Source organism: Maniola jurtina, chromosome 9 (assembly GCF_905333055.1).
Source record: "Maniola jurtina chromosome 9, ilManJurt1.1, whole genome shotgun sequence".
NCBI classification, from domain to species: Eukaryota; Metazoa; Arthropoda; class Insecta; order Lepidoptera; family Nymphalidae; genus Maniola; species Maniola jurtina.
Genome location: NC_060037.1, coordinates 4,226,996 through 4,251,226, shown reverse-complemented (window position 1 = coordinate 4,251,226; position 24,231 = coordinate 4,226,996). Strand labels below are relative to the sequence as shown.

Here is a 24,231-nt window from a genome sequence, read left to right as displayed (position 1 = left end):
ACACTAGGGTCACTTCTTCCCAGTGGATATCAGCGGGGTGATTCGCTAAGCCAGTGTGACTAGTACTGAATGATAGCCACCGAGCTTATTTTATAATTCATTGAAGGTTTTCTACGAAAATATATTTTTATATCACCCTGTGAAGCAGCAATGTAGAACCAACCAACCTCAGTGGATAGCGAATCACCTAGCTGACCTTACCCAAACCAAATACGCGTTCAGTGTGACACGCAATAAAGGATTCCACTGGGCACTGTCTATTTATTTGTGTCTGTCCATACTCCATATCTTCAAAGTTATAGAATTTAAACGCCTCCAAAGTATTATCATAATTCCCAAGTCTACTATAAAATGAAAAGATATATTGAACGTATTGAACCCTCGATACGAAACTGTAAGATACAGCCCACCTGCTGCCGTAACGGGTGAGATATTCAATTACCAAGTCGCTGTAAAAGTTGTACCGAAAACCGTCAAGCAACGGGGTATAGAGCCACAAATTCATTTAATTTTCAGGAAGACGCCTTATGTTTTGAGTTTTAAGACGAGTTTACACCAGCGAGCAGGAAATGTGTCGAGCACTTTGAGTATTTTAGCGTTTAAATTGTCGTAAGTTATATTCATGGTTTAGTCTTGCATTTAAAGCAACGTACTTAAATTAAACGACTTCTTTTTTTATAGTGGGTGAGTATTATACCGTATAAAATGTATCGTGTGATCTAGGACATATCTTTAGAAGACCTTCAAAATTTTTATTCTTCTATCTTTAAATATAAGGGGCATCAGAAGCACGAGATCTAAATGTTTGGTGTACCTAAAGAAATAATTGTTCCCAGAAGCTATCCTTGATACATAATATTATACCTAATATAAGGTCTTTGCTTAAAGATAAATATCTTTCGGTTCATTAGTTTAGGAGCTACGATGCCACAGACAGATACACGGATACACACGTTATAACACCCCTCTTTTTCGGTCGGGGGTTAAAAATGTAGCCTATGTCACCCTGACCATCCTAACTAATAACGAATCGATTGACACCTCATTATGGAACATACATACATAAATACAAACAGATATAGACTGCTAAAATAACCCATCCTTTTGCCGTAGTCGGGTAAAAAGTGGTCGTCTGCGATACCTCTACGCTACAGACCTACGTGTTGTGAATCAAGCACGAAAATACTTCAGGAAATGAGAAAGTTTCCACAATTTTATTAAAGTGTTATAAATCTTGGGAAAAGTTATTAGCTGTCCAAACTGTCTGCGTAGTTTCACTAACCGTATTTAGTAGAAAACTCCTTGTTAATGTTTTCATTTTATACGACCAGCGGGGTAATTCGTTGACTCAGTGACCAACACTAAATGATAGCCACCAAATGGTTAGTGCTTCACTGAGTGATATTAAAATATTTTTTCGTAGACAGTTTTCAATGGATTAAAATAAATGTCAAATGAGCTCGGTGGCTATCTCTGAGTTAGCGAATCATCGGGCACAACCGAGATTCGCTTGGCATCTTTGGAGTGCTTCCCACGGGAACTCAGGGATGACGCTTACCCAAATAAACATGAAAAGTTTTTTTCATTTATTTGTATAAATTAGTTATAATTCATTACAAAATACATATTTACAACATACCTCTCGCCAAACTGGTAGGCCAGTTTGGTTTTCCGGCGGAGAACATAGGCTACTTTTAGTCCAGGAAAATCAAAGAGTTTCTACCGGATTTTAAAAAAAAAGTCGAAATCCACTCGACCGAAGTCGTGTGCATCTGTTATGAGTTTTACAATTAATTCGACTTGTTCGAAATTCGCATAAATCAATGTCATATCAATAGTCCGGTATCTATTCGCATGGCTAATGTTGGTTAACGGTACCTACGCATGTCGCGAGGTCACCGACCGACCGCGAAGGCCATGGGGGTGACGTCATGGCTGGGGAATATAATACCATGGCACAGCCGTCGCGTCCCCTTTCTTGACAAACGTGAATCGCCTATATAAAAGTATGAGTGACCGTGCCTCTAGGTCTAATGTATTTTTGGTTATAAATAAATAAAAAATGGTTTTATAGCATGTGATACATCTATAATGGTTAATATTCAAATGAGAAACAAATTACGTTTGTATGGAAAAGCCCTGGGTAGCGCGCTAGGGTTACTTCGCTGGAAATACTCGTATATCTCATCCTCATACCGCTGGGTCTAGAAAATTGTGATGTAACAGGAAGGTTTCTTAGTAACTATTAGGTAAAGACTAAGAAAGGACTATACGAATTCCAAGTATAAAAAACCTAATTCCATGACGAAACGATGACGACTTAATTGGACGATATTGCGGGCATAAATTGGAGTCTAGATTAATTTACAGTAGGAATTAGATATAGCTAAATCTTTTAAATAAATAAGATTAGAACAGAACTTAGCTTTTAGTTAGTAAATAGTAGTTAATTGAACGTTAAGTAGTTACTAGGTGTTATTTAAACAATATGGCTCCCCGTTTTGCATAACTGGGCATAAAATCTTAAACACACAGCTACTGATGTTAGCACAACAAACGTAATTAAAAGCTGCTTTATAAGTAAGTATATTAAATTAAAAATTCCATGCATAAATTTTTAGTTTAAAACTTAATATTAATAAAGGATGTTGCCAAAGGTTCCCAGGGAGAAAACATTTTCTGTATTTTAATATTTGATTGGAAAAAAAAACAAATATGAAATGTTCCGTAAAATTTAATTCAACAAAGTACGGTCGTTACAAAGGCTGAATAAATAATGAAATGGCAATATAATTGAAACTTTGCCCGTTACATATTTTAAAAGAGAAATAACGTTTCGTGCATTCGTATTTTTCATTTAGCAGAAGTAAGTACTACTATAATTATCATGTAATAGGTACTTCTGCTAATAAATGAAAAATACAAAGTCAAAATTAACTTTGTTTATAATTTTGTCAAGTGATAACGATTTTTTTTTCAACTTTAAACTTTGTGCTATTATTAGTTACCATCTAAGAACGTCAGTTTCACAACTATAGTACACGACAGGTCGAGATGGCAATCGGGGTACGAGGAGAGTACTCGGGTAATTTTTCGATATTTTGCACGATAAATCAAAAACTATCATGCATAAAAATAAATGAAAATCTGTTTTAGAATATACAGGTAAAGCACTTTCATATGATACCCCACTTGGTATAGTTATCTTACTTTGAAAATTTAAACACATTTTTATTTTTTTATGACGTATTTAAAAAAACTACTTACTAGATCTCGTTCAAACCAATTTTCGGTGGAAGTTTGCATAGTAATGTACATCATATATTTTTTTTAGTTTTATCATTCTCTTTTTTTACCACTTTGGAAGTGTCTCTCGCGCAAACTATTCAGTTTAGAAAATAATGATACAGAAACCTCAATATCATTTTTGAAGACCTATCCATAGATACCCCACACATATGGGTTCCATACTTATTTCCAGTGTTCACATTTCAGTGATTCTGTACACGAAAGCTTGGCATTTCACGTCAACGCTTTAGCTGACCAGATTTGCGGCTACAAAAGTAAAAGGTCATGTTAAGACAATGTATCATGGATTTTTCTCAAGAGAAAATTTCGAAATAAGCCCGTAATCTTACCTAGTATTAGTGCTGGAGAAAATGTTGTTTTATTTGTGCGCCTGTTCCAGTTTTGAGACTCATGTTATTATAACCTATTTTTATGAAAGACTGCATCTTGGCGACCTGCAACGAAATGTATTTCCTATCTAATTATACCTACATGTTGTACTTATAACCATTTACTTTTGGCCGCTTTATGTTTTTGTCTATGTTTTTCTTACAAATCTATATTTATTCAATACTAGCTTATTGTCTGCGACTTCCTCCGCGTGGACTACATAAATTCAACCCTTACGGTTTAAACTTTCAAAAATCATTTTTAGGCGATGCCTACGTCATAATACCTATGTGCATGCAAACAGTCCGATCCGATCCTATTTTGTGCTACTGGGAAGAACCAGCAAGAAACTTAACAGTTGCTCTTTTCAAATATTCAATTCAGTAAGTATAAAATAATATTTTAAAAACTAATTAAAAGCTTTAAAAACAGCACAGTAAACATGAAGCACACTTTAGCACATCGATCGATGGTAGTTAAGAGCCCTCTTCGAAATATTGAAGTTGATTTAAAAATACTTTAACTTTTCTATAATAACAGTTGCAGTAAATATGTGGTTACCCGCATTATTTGATAGCGTTCTCAATTAAACTACTTGAAATTCAGGTTACTTTGACGTATCTAATATTAGGACTGTAAAGTTCGGTTTACATTCATATTATTTTGATGTATTGTATCTCCTTCGCGTAGTGTATCATGATTCATGATTGTTATAGTTAGATGATCATTGATCACTGTTGCAGTTACGATACGCGATGAGATGTGATGAGAATGCGATCATGGGGCATAATCACAGTTAGCCCACTGTCTGGGCAGCAAACTGTCGAATTAGGCAGTGGATTAATGAATTGGAGAAGAACATGGCAGTTTTGGCAGTGTGGCCATAATTAACTAAACGTTCACTTTATTTTGATCGGAATTACGTTTTATATACCTACTGAGCGTTTAGTTAAATGTAATTAGTGTTTATTGATTACACTCAGGTTAAAATTTATAGAGCGCACTTTGACTTTGCTCAGACTTAAGTTTCAGTTAAAACGAGACAGATTTATGCCACTGGTATAACGCTGTCTCGTTTTAACAGTGTTTTAAGTTTGAGCAAAGTCAAATGGCACTCTATATATCTCAACCTCAGTACATCGAGGTTCGCGATCTGTATCTATCACCGTAAATACTCAGCATGTAACACGTCTCCACGATCAGAATGCACGGGCCACGGGATTCGGGCCTTCGCGACGAAGATACGATACACCAAAGTGACACAAATGTGCACCCGTCCTTATAAGAACACACAGAAATACATCGCGCTCTATTTAGAAATCGACAAACAGTCCTGCATAGTTAATGCTAATGGAAAGAACGACTGACTGAATTATATAGAAGTTCCTGGTAAACGCCGTACGAGAGTTCAATTACAGTTTTGGGAATTGAAATTATAAGTAAGTGTTTTAATGGAACTTAAATTGTTTTCGAAGAAGTAAATTAAATATGTAATACCTAAGTATAACTTAATTAAGCTTTATTAACAAAATTGACATGATATATGTACCTACTCGTAAATTATGTTGTTGCAGCTAAGGCTGACTATAGATGTACCTACTCGTGTTATGATGATTGATAAGTTATTTTGAGTTTTGACCGGGATTTCAGTCAATTACTTTGGACTAACTAACGGCGTTCGTCAAATGTTGGTTCAACTGTGTTTTCAGTTAAAGTGTTATCTCTTCTACTTTGGCACGTTTTGTATCTTCTGACTCTGATTAGCGACCATAAATTTTATACATGTAATATAAAGGCAACATGTCCTTGATTCGGAGTTAATCCATGAAGAAATAATACGCTTATGGGCTAACTAATCTGCTATAATTCGCGGCATGTGACGTCCGAAACTTGAAATCGAAAATCGCTCAAAAAAAGGTTAAAAATTGTAAAGTAGGTACGCACATCTTCATACACGTATCTAATGTTTTCAGAGAACATATCAACTGAACTCGTGTCCTATCTCAAAACATCTCACCAAGGTCTGCACCCGTATACGTAGTAAGTACCTATAGAAATTCCACGGATACGTACGAAGCGATTTGCCTCCTCATTTATTTTAAAAAATAATTTCGTTTAAAAAAATTATACATCTACTCCTCGAGAACGGAAAACGCATTGAAGTGTCCAGTCGAGTACATAACGTTTTTATTACGGGCTCTTATCTTTGTTTATGATATAATGTGTACCTAATCACATCTTAAGCCTCAATAGCTCAACCGGTAAAGGAGTGGACTGAAAACCGAAAGGTCGACGGTTCAAACCCCGCCCGTTGCACTATTGTCGTACCTACTCCTAGCACAAGCCTGACGCTTAGTTGGAGAGGAAAGGGGCATATTAGTCATTTAACATTGCTAATATTCTTTAAACAAAAATTCTTCATACAGTGAAAAAGAGACAAAGTATTCAAAGAATATAACTACACGAGTTTAGTTAACAAGTGTAAATTAAAAATTTATAACACCCCCGACGATCCAAAGTATTTGAGTTTTCCAAAACATCATTTTCAAATAAATAATTATGTATTTAGGCAACGTCCATCTTGACAGCTTGACATTTGTCTATTGACATAATATTATGAACCTAACGGTTATCTAACCTTCTTTTCTACAAGAAAACTAGAAAAGAGCTGATAACTCTTAAACGGCTGAACCAATTTTTTTAGATTATACCTAAGAACACTCTCGATCAAGCCACCTTTCAAACAAAAAAAACTAAATTAAAATCGGTTCATTCGTTTAGGCGCTACGATGCCACAGACAGATACACAGATACACAGATACACAGATACACAGATACACAGATACACAGACACACAGATACACACGTCAAACTTATAACACCCCTCTTTTTGGGTCGGGGGTTAAAAAAAAAACTAAACGGAGAAAGGGAAACGCATTGAAGTGTACAGTCGAGTACATAACGTTTTTATTGCGGGCCCGAGACGCCTAATATGAGTAGGTACTTTGCGCCGCGACGCGGACGGTTCGTGTTTGCATAAAAGCGTGAAGTGGAAGAAAATAATTGAGCAGTTACCGACGCACATACAAGCGTTTTGCCTACGTTTTTATTCCGCTTTGCAAACATGATACTGGCATTTTCATAGCACTCAGGATAAAACTAACTAAACGGTGAAGGAAAACACCGTAAGGAAATGGGCATGCCTGAGAGTTCTCGATAGGGAATATGTGTGTGTGTAATTAAACTAATATAACGATGGTGGTAATATGTATGAGATGATGGGGTAAAAATCTCAGTTGCCTTGGAGCAACCTTAAAAAGACTATAGATTTAAATAAGATAGGTAGTAGACAAAAAATGCCCGTACCTACTTAATCATTCAGTTAAAGTGTAGATGATCATTGACGAAACATTGGATATTTTATGTTAACATACATTTAAATGTATAATGTTCAAATTCAAATTCAAATTCGAACAAAACAAAAAACTAGCACAACAAACAACTTAAAAACGAATATTAAACCTATACTCGCACATATCGAAATACAGTATATTAGTGAAGCGCATGCATGCACACGATGACGAAATAAAAGGTTCAATAAAATAAATATATTCAGCAAAACACATCTGTCTGCACTTATACTTGATGTTTTAAGCTAAAAGCTTCCGATACTCGGTGGCGGTAGTAACTCCGCAATGCATTTTATATTGCCAACCGGACAGGACGCATCTGCATCGAGTTTCATATTAAGATTTATAGGAGCACTTTTAATTTGCTCTACACTAAAGTATGTATCAAGGCCCTACTACTACCGCTTAAGGTAGTAATGTTTCAGTAATATTGTTTTGTCAATAGTCAAACAATATTGAAACATTACCCACTACTTTAAGAGGTGGTAGCAAGGTCCCAGGTGAGTCAGTCAAGGGTTAACTTGTATCTGAATTAAAAAACCTCCCTAGCGCAGTGGTCTTATAATTGGAAGGTCCCGGATACGATTCTCGGCAGGGACAGTATGGGAATTTGTAGTTTTTAAACTGTATCTGATCTGACCTGGTGGGAGGCTTTATTTTATACCATGACTAGTCACCTTATCGGCAAAACCGTGCCGCCAAGCGATTTAGCGTTCCAGTATGATGCCGTGTAGAAACCAATTAGCAGTATCTATAGGTTTTATGAAACTGCCATATCCCTTCCAAGCTAGCCCGCTTCCATCTTAGACTGCATAATCATTAATCACACGCCATCAGATCGCAGTTAATGGATCAGAATAAATAAATAAAAAGTTTAAGTTATTACGTCGTATTGGTAAGAGTTCCCTATCATTTGTACAAGTAAAAATCAAAGCGTAAGTACAAGGTTTTCTTAAATGGCTTTTTCAATACTAAGTATTTTTCCAGAGAAAGGACATCAAAGGTAGACAGTAAAAAAAATTCTTCTTTCCTCTTAAAAGTACAGTAGCTATTTGCTACAAAATAAAAATCTCTAATGGCTTCTCCGGAACAGCAGGTACAACAAAAGTGTACTGTATATAAGTAGATACATATAGTCATACCTGTACTTCAACAGGTTTAGAAATAAAGCAACACTCGTGTTTTTAGTAATTAATAACCTAAGACTCATACAACGGAATAAGCAGCCTCCCTCCCCCCACGTATAGAAAACATTATGTACCTTTAGAACCGCATAAACTATTATCGAAAACCCTCAGCTTTATCTCTTTAGCAAATCAAGATCCATACCAACCTACACCTAACTTTCATTGTCACGGCAACAATACACTTAACGCCATTCCCGCCGCAAATACCTAACAGTAAACCACGTAACACAATCCCGGGATTAAAGTAACAATGCAATACGCAAAGCGCATCGGACAGCCTGCACCGGGGCGAAACCGGGTCACCTACATCTGAGCGCTAAAGGACTTTGCACGACGGATCGTGAATGACACACGCCATATTTATACAAAAGCCTGCTTGTCTACTCAAGTAGGACGCTCACAACTATTTATTAAAATATAATGTAATTTTGGAGATTTGTGTTACGTTCTGAGTACAATACCCACAAGTCGTTCGGTGAGTGCCTACCCATGTGTGAACCAACGTCCTCTATGTATTACCACGCAAGACGATTTTTTTAAATTCAGATAGATACCTACAAGTTAGCTCTTGACTGCAATCTTATCTGATGGTAAGTAATGATGCAGTCCAAGATGAAAGCGGGCTAACCTGGAAAGAGTAGGCATGGCAGTTTTTATTAAACCAACTCTTTGGTTTCTACACGGCATCGTATCAAAACGCTAAATTGCTTGGCGACACGTCTTTATCGGTAGGGTGGTAACTAGCCACGGCCGAAGCCTCCCACCAGACCAGACAAGAGATTGAGAAATCATAAAATTCCAAACCGCTACCAGGAATCGAACCCGGGTCCTCCCACTAATAAAGCCACAGCGCTTACCACTTGCGCCAGGGAGGTCGTCATCGGTTTCTCCAATGCTGCGCTTTCCGGCACCCTAACACCTACTGGTTATTCAAACCATATGCCCTGTTCATTGGCACTTCAGCTTCACAATCCGTTGAGCTACAAGTAGGTATATCGGTTACTATGGTTCTCCTACAAATCTCATTTCTAATTTGATCTCGTAAAAAAACTTCAAGCATAGCCTCTCCATAGCCCGCTGAATGACTGAGCTTTCTTATGAAGCCCACAATTAGCGACCAAGTCTGGAATCCGTATGGTAATCACTGGCAACACGCACTGTTCGAAGATTTTGGTCTTCAAGCGCTGAGGATTTTAGGACGAGAAGACATCTCGAAGCTTTCCGAAAGTTACAGTTGGATTCGGCGGTTAACCTCTTTCTCGAAATTGTACTTAGTTGGATTGTGTTCCAGACAGATATACATACTCGTCTAGTTTCACAAATTCGAGTGCATAACTCTCAAAGTTTACACGGCTACCCTCTAATTACAACTTTTACAACAGATGTACGGAGTGACCTAGATTACAAGGCGATAAAAAACATCAATCCTATAAAAGGTAGGCCACGACAAACACGAGTATCGATTTACGTGACATCAACGAATATTTAGAACAGCATGTGCTTTTAGTATCCATTTTAATGTTTTAACTTGTCCATGAGTTTCACTTTTATCAGGATAGTCCTATTTTTGGATATTCCATATACACAAAAACATTACACATAAAAATAATGGGAGAAATACATTGATATCAACCCACCATGCCATAGCAGTAGCGCCCGAAGCATTTTAGCCATTGATGTCTTTCAGTATTTTACTAACCAGGAACACACTACTCACTCTACGGTCTACGCGTCACTACAACAGTCGACGCGCCACCCTATCAAAAACTAAGGTTTCATATAAAAGACACTGCTGTTCTTTAAAAAGCGTTACCAGCAATACCCAGATCATCGGGATGGTGTCGTTAACACGCCATTCGAAACACCGATTCACAATTTGCTGTTGTGGCGTGTTGCAAATGTGTTCCTACCATAACTCTTATAACAGCTATTCCTCAGTCGAGCCATTCATATAAATTGAATGGATGTTTCGTATCGCGAGTAATGGTTGCAAACCGCAAAATAAAATAATGTCAGCTTTCATCAACGAGAAAGGTGAAACTTGAACTTTCTTTTCAGTTTGAAAATACATAAGTATAGCTTATTAATTTCCTTAAATAAATGTAATAAGAAAGGTAGATGACTAAGATTCACCGCGCATATAAATTGACCCTTATAAAGTAGGTCTTTTTCTTTAAACAAGTGTAAATTAAAAATTTATAACACCCCCGACGATCCAAAGTATTTGAGTTTTCCAAAACATCATTTTCAAATAAATAATTATGTATTTAGGCAACGTCCATCTTGACAGCTTGACATTTGTCTATTGACATAATATTATGAACCTAACGGTTATCTAACCTTCTTTTCTACAAGAAAACTAGAAAAGAGCTGATAACTCTTAAACGGCTGAATCAATTTTTTTAAATTATAGCTAAGAACACTCTCGATCAAGCCACCTTTCAAACAAAAAAAACTAAATTAAAATCGGTTCATTCGTTTAGGCGCTACGATGCCACAGACAGATACACAGATACACAGATACACAGACACACAGACACACAGATACACACGTCAAACTTATAACACCCCTCTTTTTGGGTCGGGGGTTAAAAAAGCGTTAGCAGATAAAAAATATATCATCTACACTGCAGGACGTACCCGCCATCTGCAAAGGATTATGATGGGGAAAATTTCAAGATAAACAGGAGTGAGAATGCGCAAAAAAAGAGTGAACTAACATTAAAAGCCAGTCAGAATTTATCCGCCTAAGCATGGACAAGGAGAAATTCGAAAAACTGACTTATCTCCCCCATTGCTGTCCCTAGCATTTTATGTAGAAAACTATGGCATGCTTATAGTTCACTACGTTGTTCAAGTACAGAATGACAATGTAGTCTGCTAACACACCTTTTCCTGGCAACACTGATCGCTGATCTTCAATAACGGACAGGCTCATGAAATAATTAATTAGTTGAAATATGAAAGAAGTCTTATTTTGGGTCAACATACTCTATAGTCACTATGTTTATGTTGCTTTTGTACCGACGGACATAACCCAGTTTATCGTCTATAAACAATGGAATATTGGTAGCCTAACAAACCATCACATAACGTAAACATTGAAGGAAAATTAAGTAGCAATGACCGGTGTGGTATTCGTTACGCCAATAAATACTAAAAGGTGAGAAAAGCTTCATTTATCCATATTTATACGCCGATTTACTACTACTCCTACAAAGTATATCAATGTAGGTTAATAAGGTAAGTATAGGTAAGTATATAGGTAAGTATACTAGGTACTTAGGTAAGTCTAACCTGATGCGAACTTTTTGTTATTTGCGTGTGCGTAAAATATTTGTGTCACAAATTGTAAACTTCTATGAACAATTGCAATAGAAGCGATCTAACTAGATAGAGTAGATAGGTACTATGATCAGTAGGTACCATTGCTTAAGATATCTGATCTATTTTATAACCTCTTTTAGCTTTAAATGATTTCTAGCCTAACTTCCAATATAACCCTTACCTTTCAGCTGCTTTCAGGCAAGTTAATACATTACCATACCTTTAAGTTTCAGGAATTTTTAAACATAAAATATATTTTGATACCTATCGGTCACCTCTTCGCAAAACAGATAATAATGAATAACTTTCTTTCGCAATAAAATTTTTATGTTGTACAAAATTTATGGACTAGCCATAACAAAATTTTATAGCACTTATTTCCTGGGGGATAAAGTAGTAAAAAAACGGTGATAGCCTAGTGGTTAAGACGTCCTATTTGGGACGTAGGGGTTTCGATCCTGGGCACGCATCTGTTAACATTTCGGAGTTATGTGTTTTAAGAAATTAAATATCACCTGCTTTAACGGTGAAGGAAATCATCGTGGGGAAACCTGCATGCCTAAGAATACTCCATAAGGTTCTCAAAGATGTGTGAAGTCTGACAATCCGCACTTGACCAACGTGGTAGACTATGGCCGAAGCCCATTTCATTCTAAGAAGGGCTTCGGCCATAGTGCTCTGTAGTGAGCCGGCGATGGGTTGATTATGATGATGATGAAAATAGTGAAATTCCATTCACATGAAACGCTTTCTGGAGCACGCCCGTAACTACGCGTCAAGAGCGTCTTGTGCGCGACTTCTCGTTCCCCAAAGTAAGAAAAGGCAAGGAATTTTAAGCCGTTAGGCACTTCCCGGTGACCCGATTCAGAAATAAAGCTGAAATTAAAAGTTCCCATGCGATTTTTAATTTTTTAAAAGCTTCGTACGATGTTCGTACGTGATTCTTTTTTTATCCTACTACTTACCCCACTATATAACTATTGTGTCATATTTTACGAGCCAGTTTATTAAAATCATGGAATTTTTTTTTTTAAAAGCATTGTGGCTGATTCTGTTGTGCATACTGCGTAATCAAACGACAGGTTTAAAAATATAACTACCACTTTCATAATGATCTTTGCGAAAACGGATTGCATTAGGTTTAGTTAAGAGATTGTATACAAGAAAACTTTTAATAAATAATAAAAATACAATCAAACTTTTACAAGTACTTTTGAATCGTCAAAAGTATCAGATTTTTCAATAATCAGATAAAATCTGAGGAATTAAGAGGTTTTGACACTTTTTGTATAAGAAATCTGTCAAAACGTCTATATCCCTTAGATAAAAGTTACTTGATGATTGAAAAATCAGCCCTAAGTAAGACAATTTAGAAAGTACACTGAATTGCTTAGTGATTGTTAATTTACTTACTTAATAATTTATAACAAAGTCCAAAGCTGTTTAAGCATTACGTATGGTCTGTAGCCTGTAGGTCATCTCGATACTATATATACTACGATTTTCAGCACACGATTGTTATATTGGGTCTTTTATCAAAAAAGCGGCACGCCCTCTTTTTACCTGTAGAGGCACTTCAACTGTTAAGTAACATGCAATAACGCTTTTGGCTTAGAACTCGATCAATCACTCCTTACGTCATTGCCAATTTACGTTCCTGGTTTTATAAAGCTTTTAATATACTTTCAAACGCGCTTTCTAAAGTTAAAAGCCTTTTTGATCCTTAAAAGCCTGTTTGATATCTATTTTTGCCTCGGTAATTGGAATTTCATTCAAATACTTGATCGTTATGAATTTTCTCTTTTCAAAGGCATTAATTATATTTATTTTTCATTCCATTTCATTGGCAAAGGAATGCCTACAGCTAAAATAATTATCCAATTTGGTAATTCTACCTTGATTCAAAGAACGGATTAAAAAGGCAAGAAGTATTTTGATTACAAATTTTCTCAAATAAAACTTCAAAAGAAAATGATCTCAAAAAAAACAATACCTAACAGTAGGCACAAAATGCAAAATAAATCTATGTTATAAATACAAAAGTGATCGAAAAATTAAATTGGGTTTAAATTGGGTTAAAAAGATCACTCTGAGCACTCAATATGAGATCTGTTTATTAACCCCCGAGTCCCGACCCAAAAAGAAGGGTGCCATAAGTTTGACGCGTGTATCTGTGTCTGTCTGTGTCTGTGGCATCGTAGCTCAACTAATGAACCGATTTTAATTTAGTTTTTTTGTTTGAAAGGTGGCTTGATCGAGAGTGTTCTTAGCAATAATCCAAGAAAATCGGTGCAGCCGTTTAAAAGTTATCAGCTCTTTTCTAGTTACTGTAACCTTCACTTGTCGGGGGTGTTATAAAATTTTAATTTACACCTTGTAAGTAATAAAAGTAACAAAGACGGTTAAGAAGTGAAATAAATAACAAATAGACAAGAAAGTAGTTACGAACAAAATTTAATCGAGCTAAGCGTTTCAAAGACAAGTGTAAATTATAAATTTTCAACACCCCTGACAAATCATTTTCAAATAAATAATTATGTATATCTAGGCAACGTCCATCTTGACAGCTTGACATTTGTCAATTGACACTTGAATATTATGAACCTAAGGGTTATCTAACCTTCTTTTCTACAAGAAAACTAGAAAATAGCTGATAACTTTTAAACGGCTGAACCATTTTTTTTGGATTATAGCTAAGAACACTCTCGATCAAGCCACCTTTCAAACAAAAAAAAAGTATATTAAAATCGGTTCAGTCGTTTAGGCGCTACGATGCCACAGACAGATACACAGATACACAAATACACAGATACACAGATACACAGACAGACAGATACACAGATACACACGTCAAACTTATAACACCCCTCTTTTTGGGTCGGGGGTTAAAAAAAGAAACCTACGTTTAGAAGTAGAGACTAGAATTGCATGACATCGAATTAGTTACTTGAAAACCACGATATTTAAAAAAAACCCGTCAAAAGCGAGTCGAACTCGCACACGAGGGGTTCTGTACTAACGTATAACAAATAACACTTTTTAAATTTTTCTAAATTTCATGGTAGCTATTTTGAAATTCTTATTTGTTTCTATTGCGGCAATAAAAACGCACATTCTGTAAAAGTTTCAACTCGCTATGGGTACAGAACCCTAAAAACTAACTAACTAATTATGTAATACAAACAATGCTATTTCCAGCAGTCACGACAATTACAGCTAATATGACAAGAGCAGTAGGTATCGGTTAATAGTTCTGAATGTGCAGTTTCGAATGACAACCTGACAGAAATGTCGATAGGCAATAAGACACGCATGGTTGCTTCTATCGAACTCGCTACAAGTGAAGATGAATGCAATTTCGAATCTATTTCACAAGCAATAAGTTTTAAAATTGAATCAACTAGATAGTCTGGCGTTTAGGTGCAAATTAGTTGGATATGCCCGGCTTAGGTCTCATTGCGTGAATGATGTAAAAATTGGATTGCTAAGGAGCACGTTCAGTAGATCTCTTATCAAATATACCTACTGACAACTGCATGGAACATAATTGTAACAGAAATTGTTATAAGAGTGTTTACATAACAGGGCTCTCTCCATCACTCGCTTCATACAATCGTAGTTCCAATTTCATTTGAATATTAAGCAACCAAAGTCCATGAAATTTTACAGACATATTCTAGAAACTAATATCTGTGTCTGTGGTTTTCCAGATGTATGTTGTTTACGTTTGTATGAAGCGAGTGACGGAAAGACCCCTCTTAAGATATATCTAAAAGAAACCAGTCAGAGTAAACGCAAACGGTATTAAATGAGTATAAACGAGTACGAGTCAAATTGGAGAAGTGCAAATGGCCAGAGACAGATGTCAATGTAAGACGCTGAAAAGACTTGAAAGGATTGAAGACTTTCTCAAAAGGCAGACCAAAATCAGGGATACTATATATTACTACAATGGAATTTTATAGGCACCTAATTTGATATTGAATAAAATCAAATGAGGAATGGAGGATATAATAAAGGGGAAGTTTCTTAGGTTAAAATAAATTATTTCTTAGTAATTATTAAATAGAGTGTCTTCCAAAATTCGTAAAATCAACATTCGCTGCTAGTTTTAAGTTTGCTTACCATTTTAAATAATCGATTTAACTAAAAAAGTACGTCAAATTACGTCAAATGTGTATGACGTCACATCTGTGTATTTCATACAAGCTCCCATACTAAGTGAGCGTTTTGACGTTTGATAAAAAGTCGCTGATTTGACTAGTAGTCATCATCCCTATTATGTTATGTTATGTGGGAGCAGCGATGCAAAATACCGCGCCGTACGTATTGTGTGAAACTCAAACGCTAACATGTGGTCGATTGTTATTATTTCAGCCTAATTTAGCGCGATACTGTTTGCCAGTTCGCCACAGTTTATTGTGCACTATAAAATAGCTGTAATGTAGCGTTGTGTTTAATTACCGTCTATAAAACTGCCAAATATATCTTCATTTTTGTGATAATAAAGCCTTATACTTATCACACTAATAGTATAAAGCAGAAAGTGTGTGTGTGTGTGTGTGTGTGTGTGTGTGCGTGCGTGCGTGCGTGCGTGCGTGCGTGCGCGCGTGCGTGCGTGCGTGCGTGCGTGCGTGCGTGCGTGCGTGAGTGCGTGCGTGCGTGCGTGCATGCGTGCGGGCGTGCGGGCGTGCGTGCGTGCGTGCGTACGTGCGTGTGTGTGTGTGTGTTTGTTACTCCTTCACGCAAAAACTACTGGACGGATTGGGCTGAAATTTAGAATGGAGATAGATTATATCCTGGATTAGCACATAGGCTACTTTTTATCCCGGAAAATCAAAGAGTTCCCACGGAAATTTTAAAAAACCTACATCCACGCGAACGAAGTCGCGGGCATCAGCTAGTAGTCTTATAAAGTAACTAGCCGATGCCCGCGACTTCGCCCGCGTGGATTTAGGTTTTTCGAAATCCCGTGGGAACTCTTTGGTTTTCCGGGATAAAAAGTAGCCTATGTGCTAATCCAGGATATTATCTATCTCCATTCCGAATTTCAGCCAAATCCATCCAGTAGTTTTTGCGTGAAGGAGTAACAAACATACACACACACACACACACACACACATACACACACACACATACAAACTTTCGCCTTTATAATATTACTATGATAATATGGATAGTTCAATGGCACAGTTCACGATAGTTAGGGAACTTCTAACAAAACGTCGAGACTTCGACTTCACTGGCAGGCTTCAAACGTTAGTTAGTACATTTGACGCAGGTAGCCACGTAGCCCTATTTCTTTCCTTTGATTTTACTTCTCCATAACCTAGTATTTGACATATTATCGTCGATTCATGATCAAACTAAGAGTTTCCTCACTTTAGTTCACTCTGTCAATTGCTAGAGTAAAAAAAATTTTCAAAAGAAAAATAAAACCGACTTCAAAAACCACAAACACTAAAAAGTACAAAATAATTTTTGTTTAGCTACACGTGTAATGTACCTAGGTATGAAGTCGAGCGAGCATATTAAAACAAAATTAGAAATCCAAGAGTGAAGCTCGCCCGACTTCATACCTAAGTACATTACACGTGTAGCTAAACAAAAATTATTTTGTACTTTTTAGTGTTTGTGGTTTTTGAAGTCGGTTTTATTTTTCTTTTGAAAATTTTTTATTTCACACTTTTTAGTGGCCCCACTGTACTATAATATGCTATGCCCAGTTAAAACCCTACTGTTTACTAAGCTATTACACTGATCGCGAGCAATTTGCTCTTATCCATTGAGGAGTTCTGTTCTCCATCTCCGAAGATATTCATAAGATCTTCACCAAATTTATATGGGACCACCTGCACAGTATACCCTTTCAAACAAAAAAATATTTCCAAATCGGTCCAGGGGTCTTTGAGTAATCGGGGAACATACATAAAAAATAAAAAAAATAAAAAAAAAGATTCCGACGAATTGAGAACCTCCTCCTTTTTTGGAAGTCGGTTAAAAATAAACTGACCTTAGCAAATACCACATAGATAAGCAGTACCAAGGTTTTGTTAATGCATTTTTTTATTCCAAACATCACTCGATTCCAACGTGTGCCATCTAGTCCCCTACTTTCCCACCTGAAATGTCAATGCGATAAGATAACGAAGTCAAGTCATAAGTTGATGTTTTTGTAAGGAGGAGAATACAAAAATTCTCCTATTGTATTCTTCCAATCCGTTTTTGGAAAATGACTCAAACCTATCACTATTTTTCTAAAATTTAATAAGTAAGTGTACCATCTTGTCCCTTAGTCCTTACCTACTCCATGTCTGTAGCTTCAATAAGATAGTGGAGTAAAGTATGAATAACATTTCAGTCAGTTAAGTTCCAAATGGCATTCAAAACTTTCTCAATTTTTTTTAAAGATAAATATAATACGTGACTCTCAATTAATCGCATATGAAAATCAATTAGGTATATACTTACTAAATGAAAAAGAAATAACCAAATAAGTTAAATATCCTTAATGCAATGAATATTATCAAGCGTTATAAAAGTTAATTACTTCGGTTTATTTTACTCAAACCACTATACATTAGTAATGCGTGTCAATTTAGTAGGCCGTTTGGCTAAAGTAAAATTTTAATATCCCGGCATTACGAAACAAACTTTCATAGCGTAGGTATTGCGAATCGATTCGATGTGAGAAAGTGAATTGTATTTTATTGAAATAAGTACACGCATTCATCTATAAACTATTCGTCGTCACGTTGCATCGTGAGGAGTATCAAAAGAATACAGATACTTATCACAATCTAATATAATATTATAAAGTTTGTAAGTTTGTTTGTAGAAAGTAATCTTTGGAACTACTGAACTGATTTTGAAAATTCTTTCACCAGTAGAAAGTTACATTATTCCAGAGTGACATAGGCTATATTTTATTTCCAAAAAATTAGAGATCCGCATGAAAATTCTAATAAGATACCCGTGCGAAGCCGAGGCGGTTCGCTAGTCACAGATAAAGAAAAAAGTTCGACGTATTCCTCTGATATTTACTTTAAAGCACAGCTTTGAGTGGGATAGAAAACTCAACATTTTATATTAGTCACATGTTTTGAGTTTGACAAGTCCGGCTGTCTTCAAATCTCATATCAAGGAAGATGGTTTCTAAACATCAACTTTCTGGAACGGTAAAAAGTAGGTCCATGTGATTTTGACAGAAAAGTGACCAACTGGCAATAACTAAATTAGACCTCGGAATTTTAAAAAGATCCGTAATAATCAAACTCAAGACCTACTTAGTCCTTGCGGGTCGAGTACTCAGAACAATGGTTGAGAGCATTAACTTAAAGATAAGTAAATCATATTATCCAGGACCATAACAATAAGAAATATTTTAAGCGTGACCATTAATTTTCTGTAAAATGAGCATTTATCAAGTCTGCCAATTCCCACTGGGCCAGCGTGCAACGTGGCAGACTATGGCCTAAACCAATCTCATTCTGAGAGGAGACCCGTTTTTAGTAGTGAACCGGCAACGGGTTGATCATGATGAAGCATCAAATGAAACATTTGAAAGTACTAGGCCAAAACGTAAAAATCATGACCACTCACCGATATGATAGTAACACCGGCATATCAACACCAAAAACACAATCCACGAAATCACAATCGGCGCCTCTTGCACAAACAGAGTTTCCATTTTGATTTACACACACAAAACAAAGTCCAGTTCGCAAACAAATTCGAACATATGGCCACGAGAAAACTAGAATCAAAACTGTAGGGAATTAATGTACTTCTTTGTTTCCTGTACGTGATAATGTGGGTAGACGGGTCGATGTCACTAGATGACACTAAAGAAATGCGCCGGCGGCCGTTTGGCTGGCTTGGCACACGCGAGGTAGTTGCCACGTAATTGCTGTCCAAGTGTATGAAAACCAAAGCATGTCCAATTACCCGCCTTGCTAAAAAATTATATCTAACCAAATTAATGTATTCAGTGCTAATTATATTGTTCACAAATCTCTAAAGTCTAAACTGAACTAAGTTTACGGTTCTTAAAGTAGTTTTATCCTTTTCACTAAATTCTTATCGGGAAGAGATAGCACTACTTTTAGAGTTGTTACCTACATTTTGTACTTTTGTACCTTCTTTATCAAGCGAAATAGCGAAATCCCTAGTAATTTGTAAATTACACTTGTAAAATAAACAGTTATCTGATTATTGTGACCGCGAACACTTACTAGTTATTATGTATTTATCGATATCTTGACTATTGTTATCGAGATATTTATCTAGGTAAAGCGATTCCCTAGCTATTCGATTTGGAAAATTTTGAAGTTTATTTCTACGTGTACAACTCGTGTATTTTATTTCATATTTTTTAATTTATTCAAAAAAATAGCTCGTTAAGTTTAAGTGCACGTAATTTTTTGTCGACCGGTATTTCTTTTTTTTTGTTATCGTTTTTAATTTTATAAAACGACTCGGTATCTTGTTTTTCGGAAATTTACTAACTTAAAATTAGGCATATTGCTTTTAATTAGTTCGAAAGTTTTTTAAACGTATTTTTATTTCAACGTGACTGTATCAGAACGGGTTGTTTTTGCCGGCGCGCTGGAGATAGGGATCTCGTAATCAGATAAGCGCGCGCAACGATCCCGAGTCGTCGACTGGCCTGCGCCCGCGCACGCTTCCAAACATCTGTCGGAATATACCTACATGAATGATAACGAAAATAAAACCGCCTCCCAAGGGGCAAATTGAACAAAAAAGAATTCAAACGAGGAAAGCGGCCCGCGGCAGTGTTTCTAGCATAAACGCTCAGCTCAACAATCTTTTACTCAACAGTCCGGAGTTCTGCGTTTCATGTTTTCTTTTTAGCCCCGACGCAAAAAGAGTATCATAAGTTTAAGGTCGGTATCTGTACGTGTCTGTGGCATCGTAGCTCCCAAACGGATGAACTGATTTTGATTTAGTTTTTTTTTTGTTTGAAAGGTGACTTGATTGCTATTTGACACTAGTGCTCTGAGTACTATCAATAAAAATTGGAGATATAAGAGCCTACAATTGACATCAACATCCCCACCTATCGACCGCCCACTACTAAGCACAGGTCTCCTAAGAAGGGTTTAGGCTATAGGCCTCCTCGCTGGCCAAGTGCAGATTGGCAGATATACCAGACACATTTTGGATGACCAGACATGATTTTTTGACATTGCTACGTTCAGGCCGTGCATCTCTTATTTAGATCGTCAATATATTTTGTGAGTAATCGCTATCGCATAAATTACAGCAAAACTCAGAACTTTGCATTTTAGACCGTGTGCACTGTGCACAGTGGGATTGACACCAAAACGCTCATAAAGGCGGGGTAAGTGTCGACGAACTGACAAGTAAAGCGCAACGCCCGGTTTTATCCGTGACCTAGAAAATTCGTACAAAGCATTTACTAAAGGGAAAATTCGAATATACTGCAATTCGAATATATAGCGTTGTTGGTCAAGCAACGTCAACTCAGGTCAGTAGCTGATGATTGAACTGTGTTCTTCACTTCTTTTTCACTGTAGGTAGATACTGAATCAGGATCAAGTCCGAATACTGAAAACTAACTAAAAAATATACATGCGAGATAGTAATTCATAGTTCGAATATTTTATAAGCAACGAAATAAAAGTCGTCTACGCGGTTCAAGCGAGTAAAATTTTTAATTATGATAGTGACCCATTTTAATTCTCATAAGTCACGATTTCATATTAATTGTCGAAAATCATGAATACCCACTCATTTTCTTTTCAAGGGATAATAGGCTCTGAAATAGTATTCATTAGAGTCAATTTCGTTTGTTGACTAATCAGATTTGACATACACCATAACCTTTACCGTGACCTAAAGCGCTGATTTAGGGGCGCACACCTTTTGAGTCTATTGACGTAAAAAGGCCTTATCATGAACTTTGAATGTATATATCAATAGTACCGAACATAGCAAAATAATAAAGTTCACATAACAGCCGACTTCAGCATAGCATTCGGCACAAGGAATGGGAGAAAGCTAGGAGTTTATATGAGTGAATGGAGACGTGTATGGAAGAAGATTGTAAAGTGTTGACTAAAGTGTATGACGTCACCTGGTTCCACGTAACTAGCACGTAGGAGAGCTAAGACGTAAACTAGTGCCGCGACCGCGTCTCTGGTCATCGGATTTTGTTGTGGCAAATGCGGACGTAACTGCCATTCACGGATTGGTTTCCATAGTCACCGAGGCAATGTTTAAAACGTCTAGAACAGACTTCAAGACCTGAATTAAACTCCTCTCTAAAATTTTACATCCGAGCGAAGCCGAGGCGGCTCAGCTAGTACTTGTACAAAAGATTAATATGTTGCAGAAAAATAAAATATGTTTGTCAACAACAAAAAACGCAAATTAAAGTATAATTGCCCGGAAAACTAACACAGGCGTCCTAATTTGTCAGGGGCCTTTTGGAATTCCCGCCATGTCAGGGAAACTATTCATAAAGGTGTAAACTGGTAGATACGTAATGGCCTGTATACATCATTCCAGTCGTTGAATGCAGTAGTTTCAATGTAGCGGACTGGAATGAATAGCGTCGTCGATTTAATTACAATCATTTTAAACCCATTCACTTGCAAAAGCTGTGCACCATGTACTGCATTGGAAATCTTGAGAATTCAAAAATGCACAGGCTGAAAATATTGCTAAGCCAGCTACTAGACAGGGATGAATGGATCCTGGATTCAGTAAGTACACTAATGTGTGCAGTGTCTAATAGCAATACAGTGATATAGATAAGGTCTGAAGAAGTGGCTGGAAGTGGAGGCAGAGGACTAGATGGTACCGCTAATTAAGGTACATGTCACAAGCAAACAGAATTTATATATCTCTCTACTAATTCCTGAGGTCGTAACCCTTTCCCAAGAAAATCATTATATTGGTAGGGGTTTTCTTCAGCTAATAATTCAGTGAAATCTCAGGTTCTTCTACATATATTAAGACATAATATAAGTTCACTGGACTGGAAAGCTGCTGGAATGATGTGAAACAGCGATAAAAGTGTAGACTGTGGGTAGAAGCTGTATTAAAGTAAATTTTAAAGCAATTACGCTCACAAAGGTATGATAAGCAGGGGACCATTAGCCCGGGTAAAGTCGGTGCGGTTGAACTCTTTGATATTCGCTGAGGCGCGGGTTAGAACAAGGCTAAGAGTATTATCACACTTGCATGAACCAGCACATGATTGTGTGAACACTTTTTTATGCTAAGCTGATTTGTTCGGAATTATTGATTGATCGAAGCAAGATTTGCAAGTCTACTTAGGTCTTGGCCGTCCATCTGAGAGATAATTTTTGAATGAATGCACATAATTATTTCAATTTCACAAATAATACGTACCTAATTAATAACCCCAAGCTGAGCAAATACTAAAATCAGTCAAGCATCAAACAGAAATAAAATTAAAACACTTTTTCGAGAAAAAGTGCCAGCTGTCTAATATTCCCCTGCAAATTCTTTGCCATTTTACAATTGTGTTGAAAGACGCTGCTAACACAGAAAATTTCGAGTAGGTCCAAACTCATAGGACGTGAGGTCTCTTTCTGTTCAGGGTTAATGAAGATATTATAAAGATAACCAGTGGACTAGAAGCATCGGTGAACTGAGCACGATACGAATTAGAGAGAGACTAGACGAGAACCTTTGATAGTCACTGAGGCACAGCCCATGGATAAAAGAACATATTGTAAATGTTATCCCACTTATTATCTACTTGACGGCGTTTGAACAACGCTTTAAACTCTGAGAGATTTGTAAGGATTTTTTTTTAATTCGGTAAAGTAATGCTTTGGTGGTAAAAAAATAATATTAAGTGGGACATCATCATCGTCATCATTATCATCATTATCAACCAATAAACGTCCTCTGCTTGACATGGGACTCTTGTAGGGTTGTCGTCTACCCACCTAGTGAGGGGTCTTCCACCGCTGTGCTTTCCGATGAGAGGTCGTCATTCGTAATTTAAACGTAAAATTCGTAATTTAATTTACACTTGTACAAGTGTAAATTAAAAATTTATAACACCCCCGACGATCCAAAGTATTTGAGTTTTCCAAAACATCATTTTCAAATAAATAATTATGTATTTAGGCAACGTCCATCTTGACAGCTTGACATTTGTCTATTGACATAATATTATGAACCTAACGGTTATCTAACCTTCTTTTCTACAAGAAAACTAGAAAAGAGCTAATAACTCTTAAACGGCTGAACCAATTTTTTTAGATTATAGCTAAGAACACTCTCGATCAAGCCACCTTTCAAACAAAAAAAACTAAATTAAAATCGGTTCATTCGTTTAGGCGCTACGATGCCACAGACAGATACACAGATACACAGATACACAGACACACAGATACACAGATACACACGTCAAACTTATAACACCCCTCTTTTTGCGTCGGGGGTTAAAAATCAGTGAAGTAAAGGGGCATAAAATATGACGTCAAAATTAAAAGTGACAAATGGAAACCAAATAAACATGTGTAAATTAAAATTTATATAACACCCCGGACAAGTGAAGGTTACAGTAACTAGAAAAGAGCTGATAACTTTCAAACGGCTGA

General features: G+C 36.6%; 1 protein-coding gene across 5 annotated transcripts in view; it reads right to left on the bottom strand.

The window, feature by feature from the left end:
* The window catches only part of LOC123868038 (supervillin-like), a 267,108-nt gene that overhangs the window by 164,488 nt on the left and 78,389 nt on the right, over positions 1-24,231 (bottom strand). Inside the window, exon 1 of one of the 5 annotated variants that reach the window (XM_045910377.1) lies at positions 19,205-19,425. The exons of the other annotated variants lie outside the window; for them this stretch is intronic. Within the exon in view, the coding sequence (XP_045766333.1) occupies positions 19,205-19,292 (88 nt within the window). The 5' untranslated portion in view covers positions 19,293-19,425. Of the gene's footprint in view, positions 1-19,204; positions 19,426-24,231 lie in introns of those variants that run through there. 5 annotated transcript variants of the gene reach the window in all.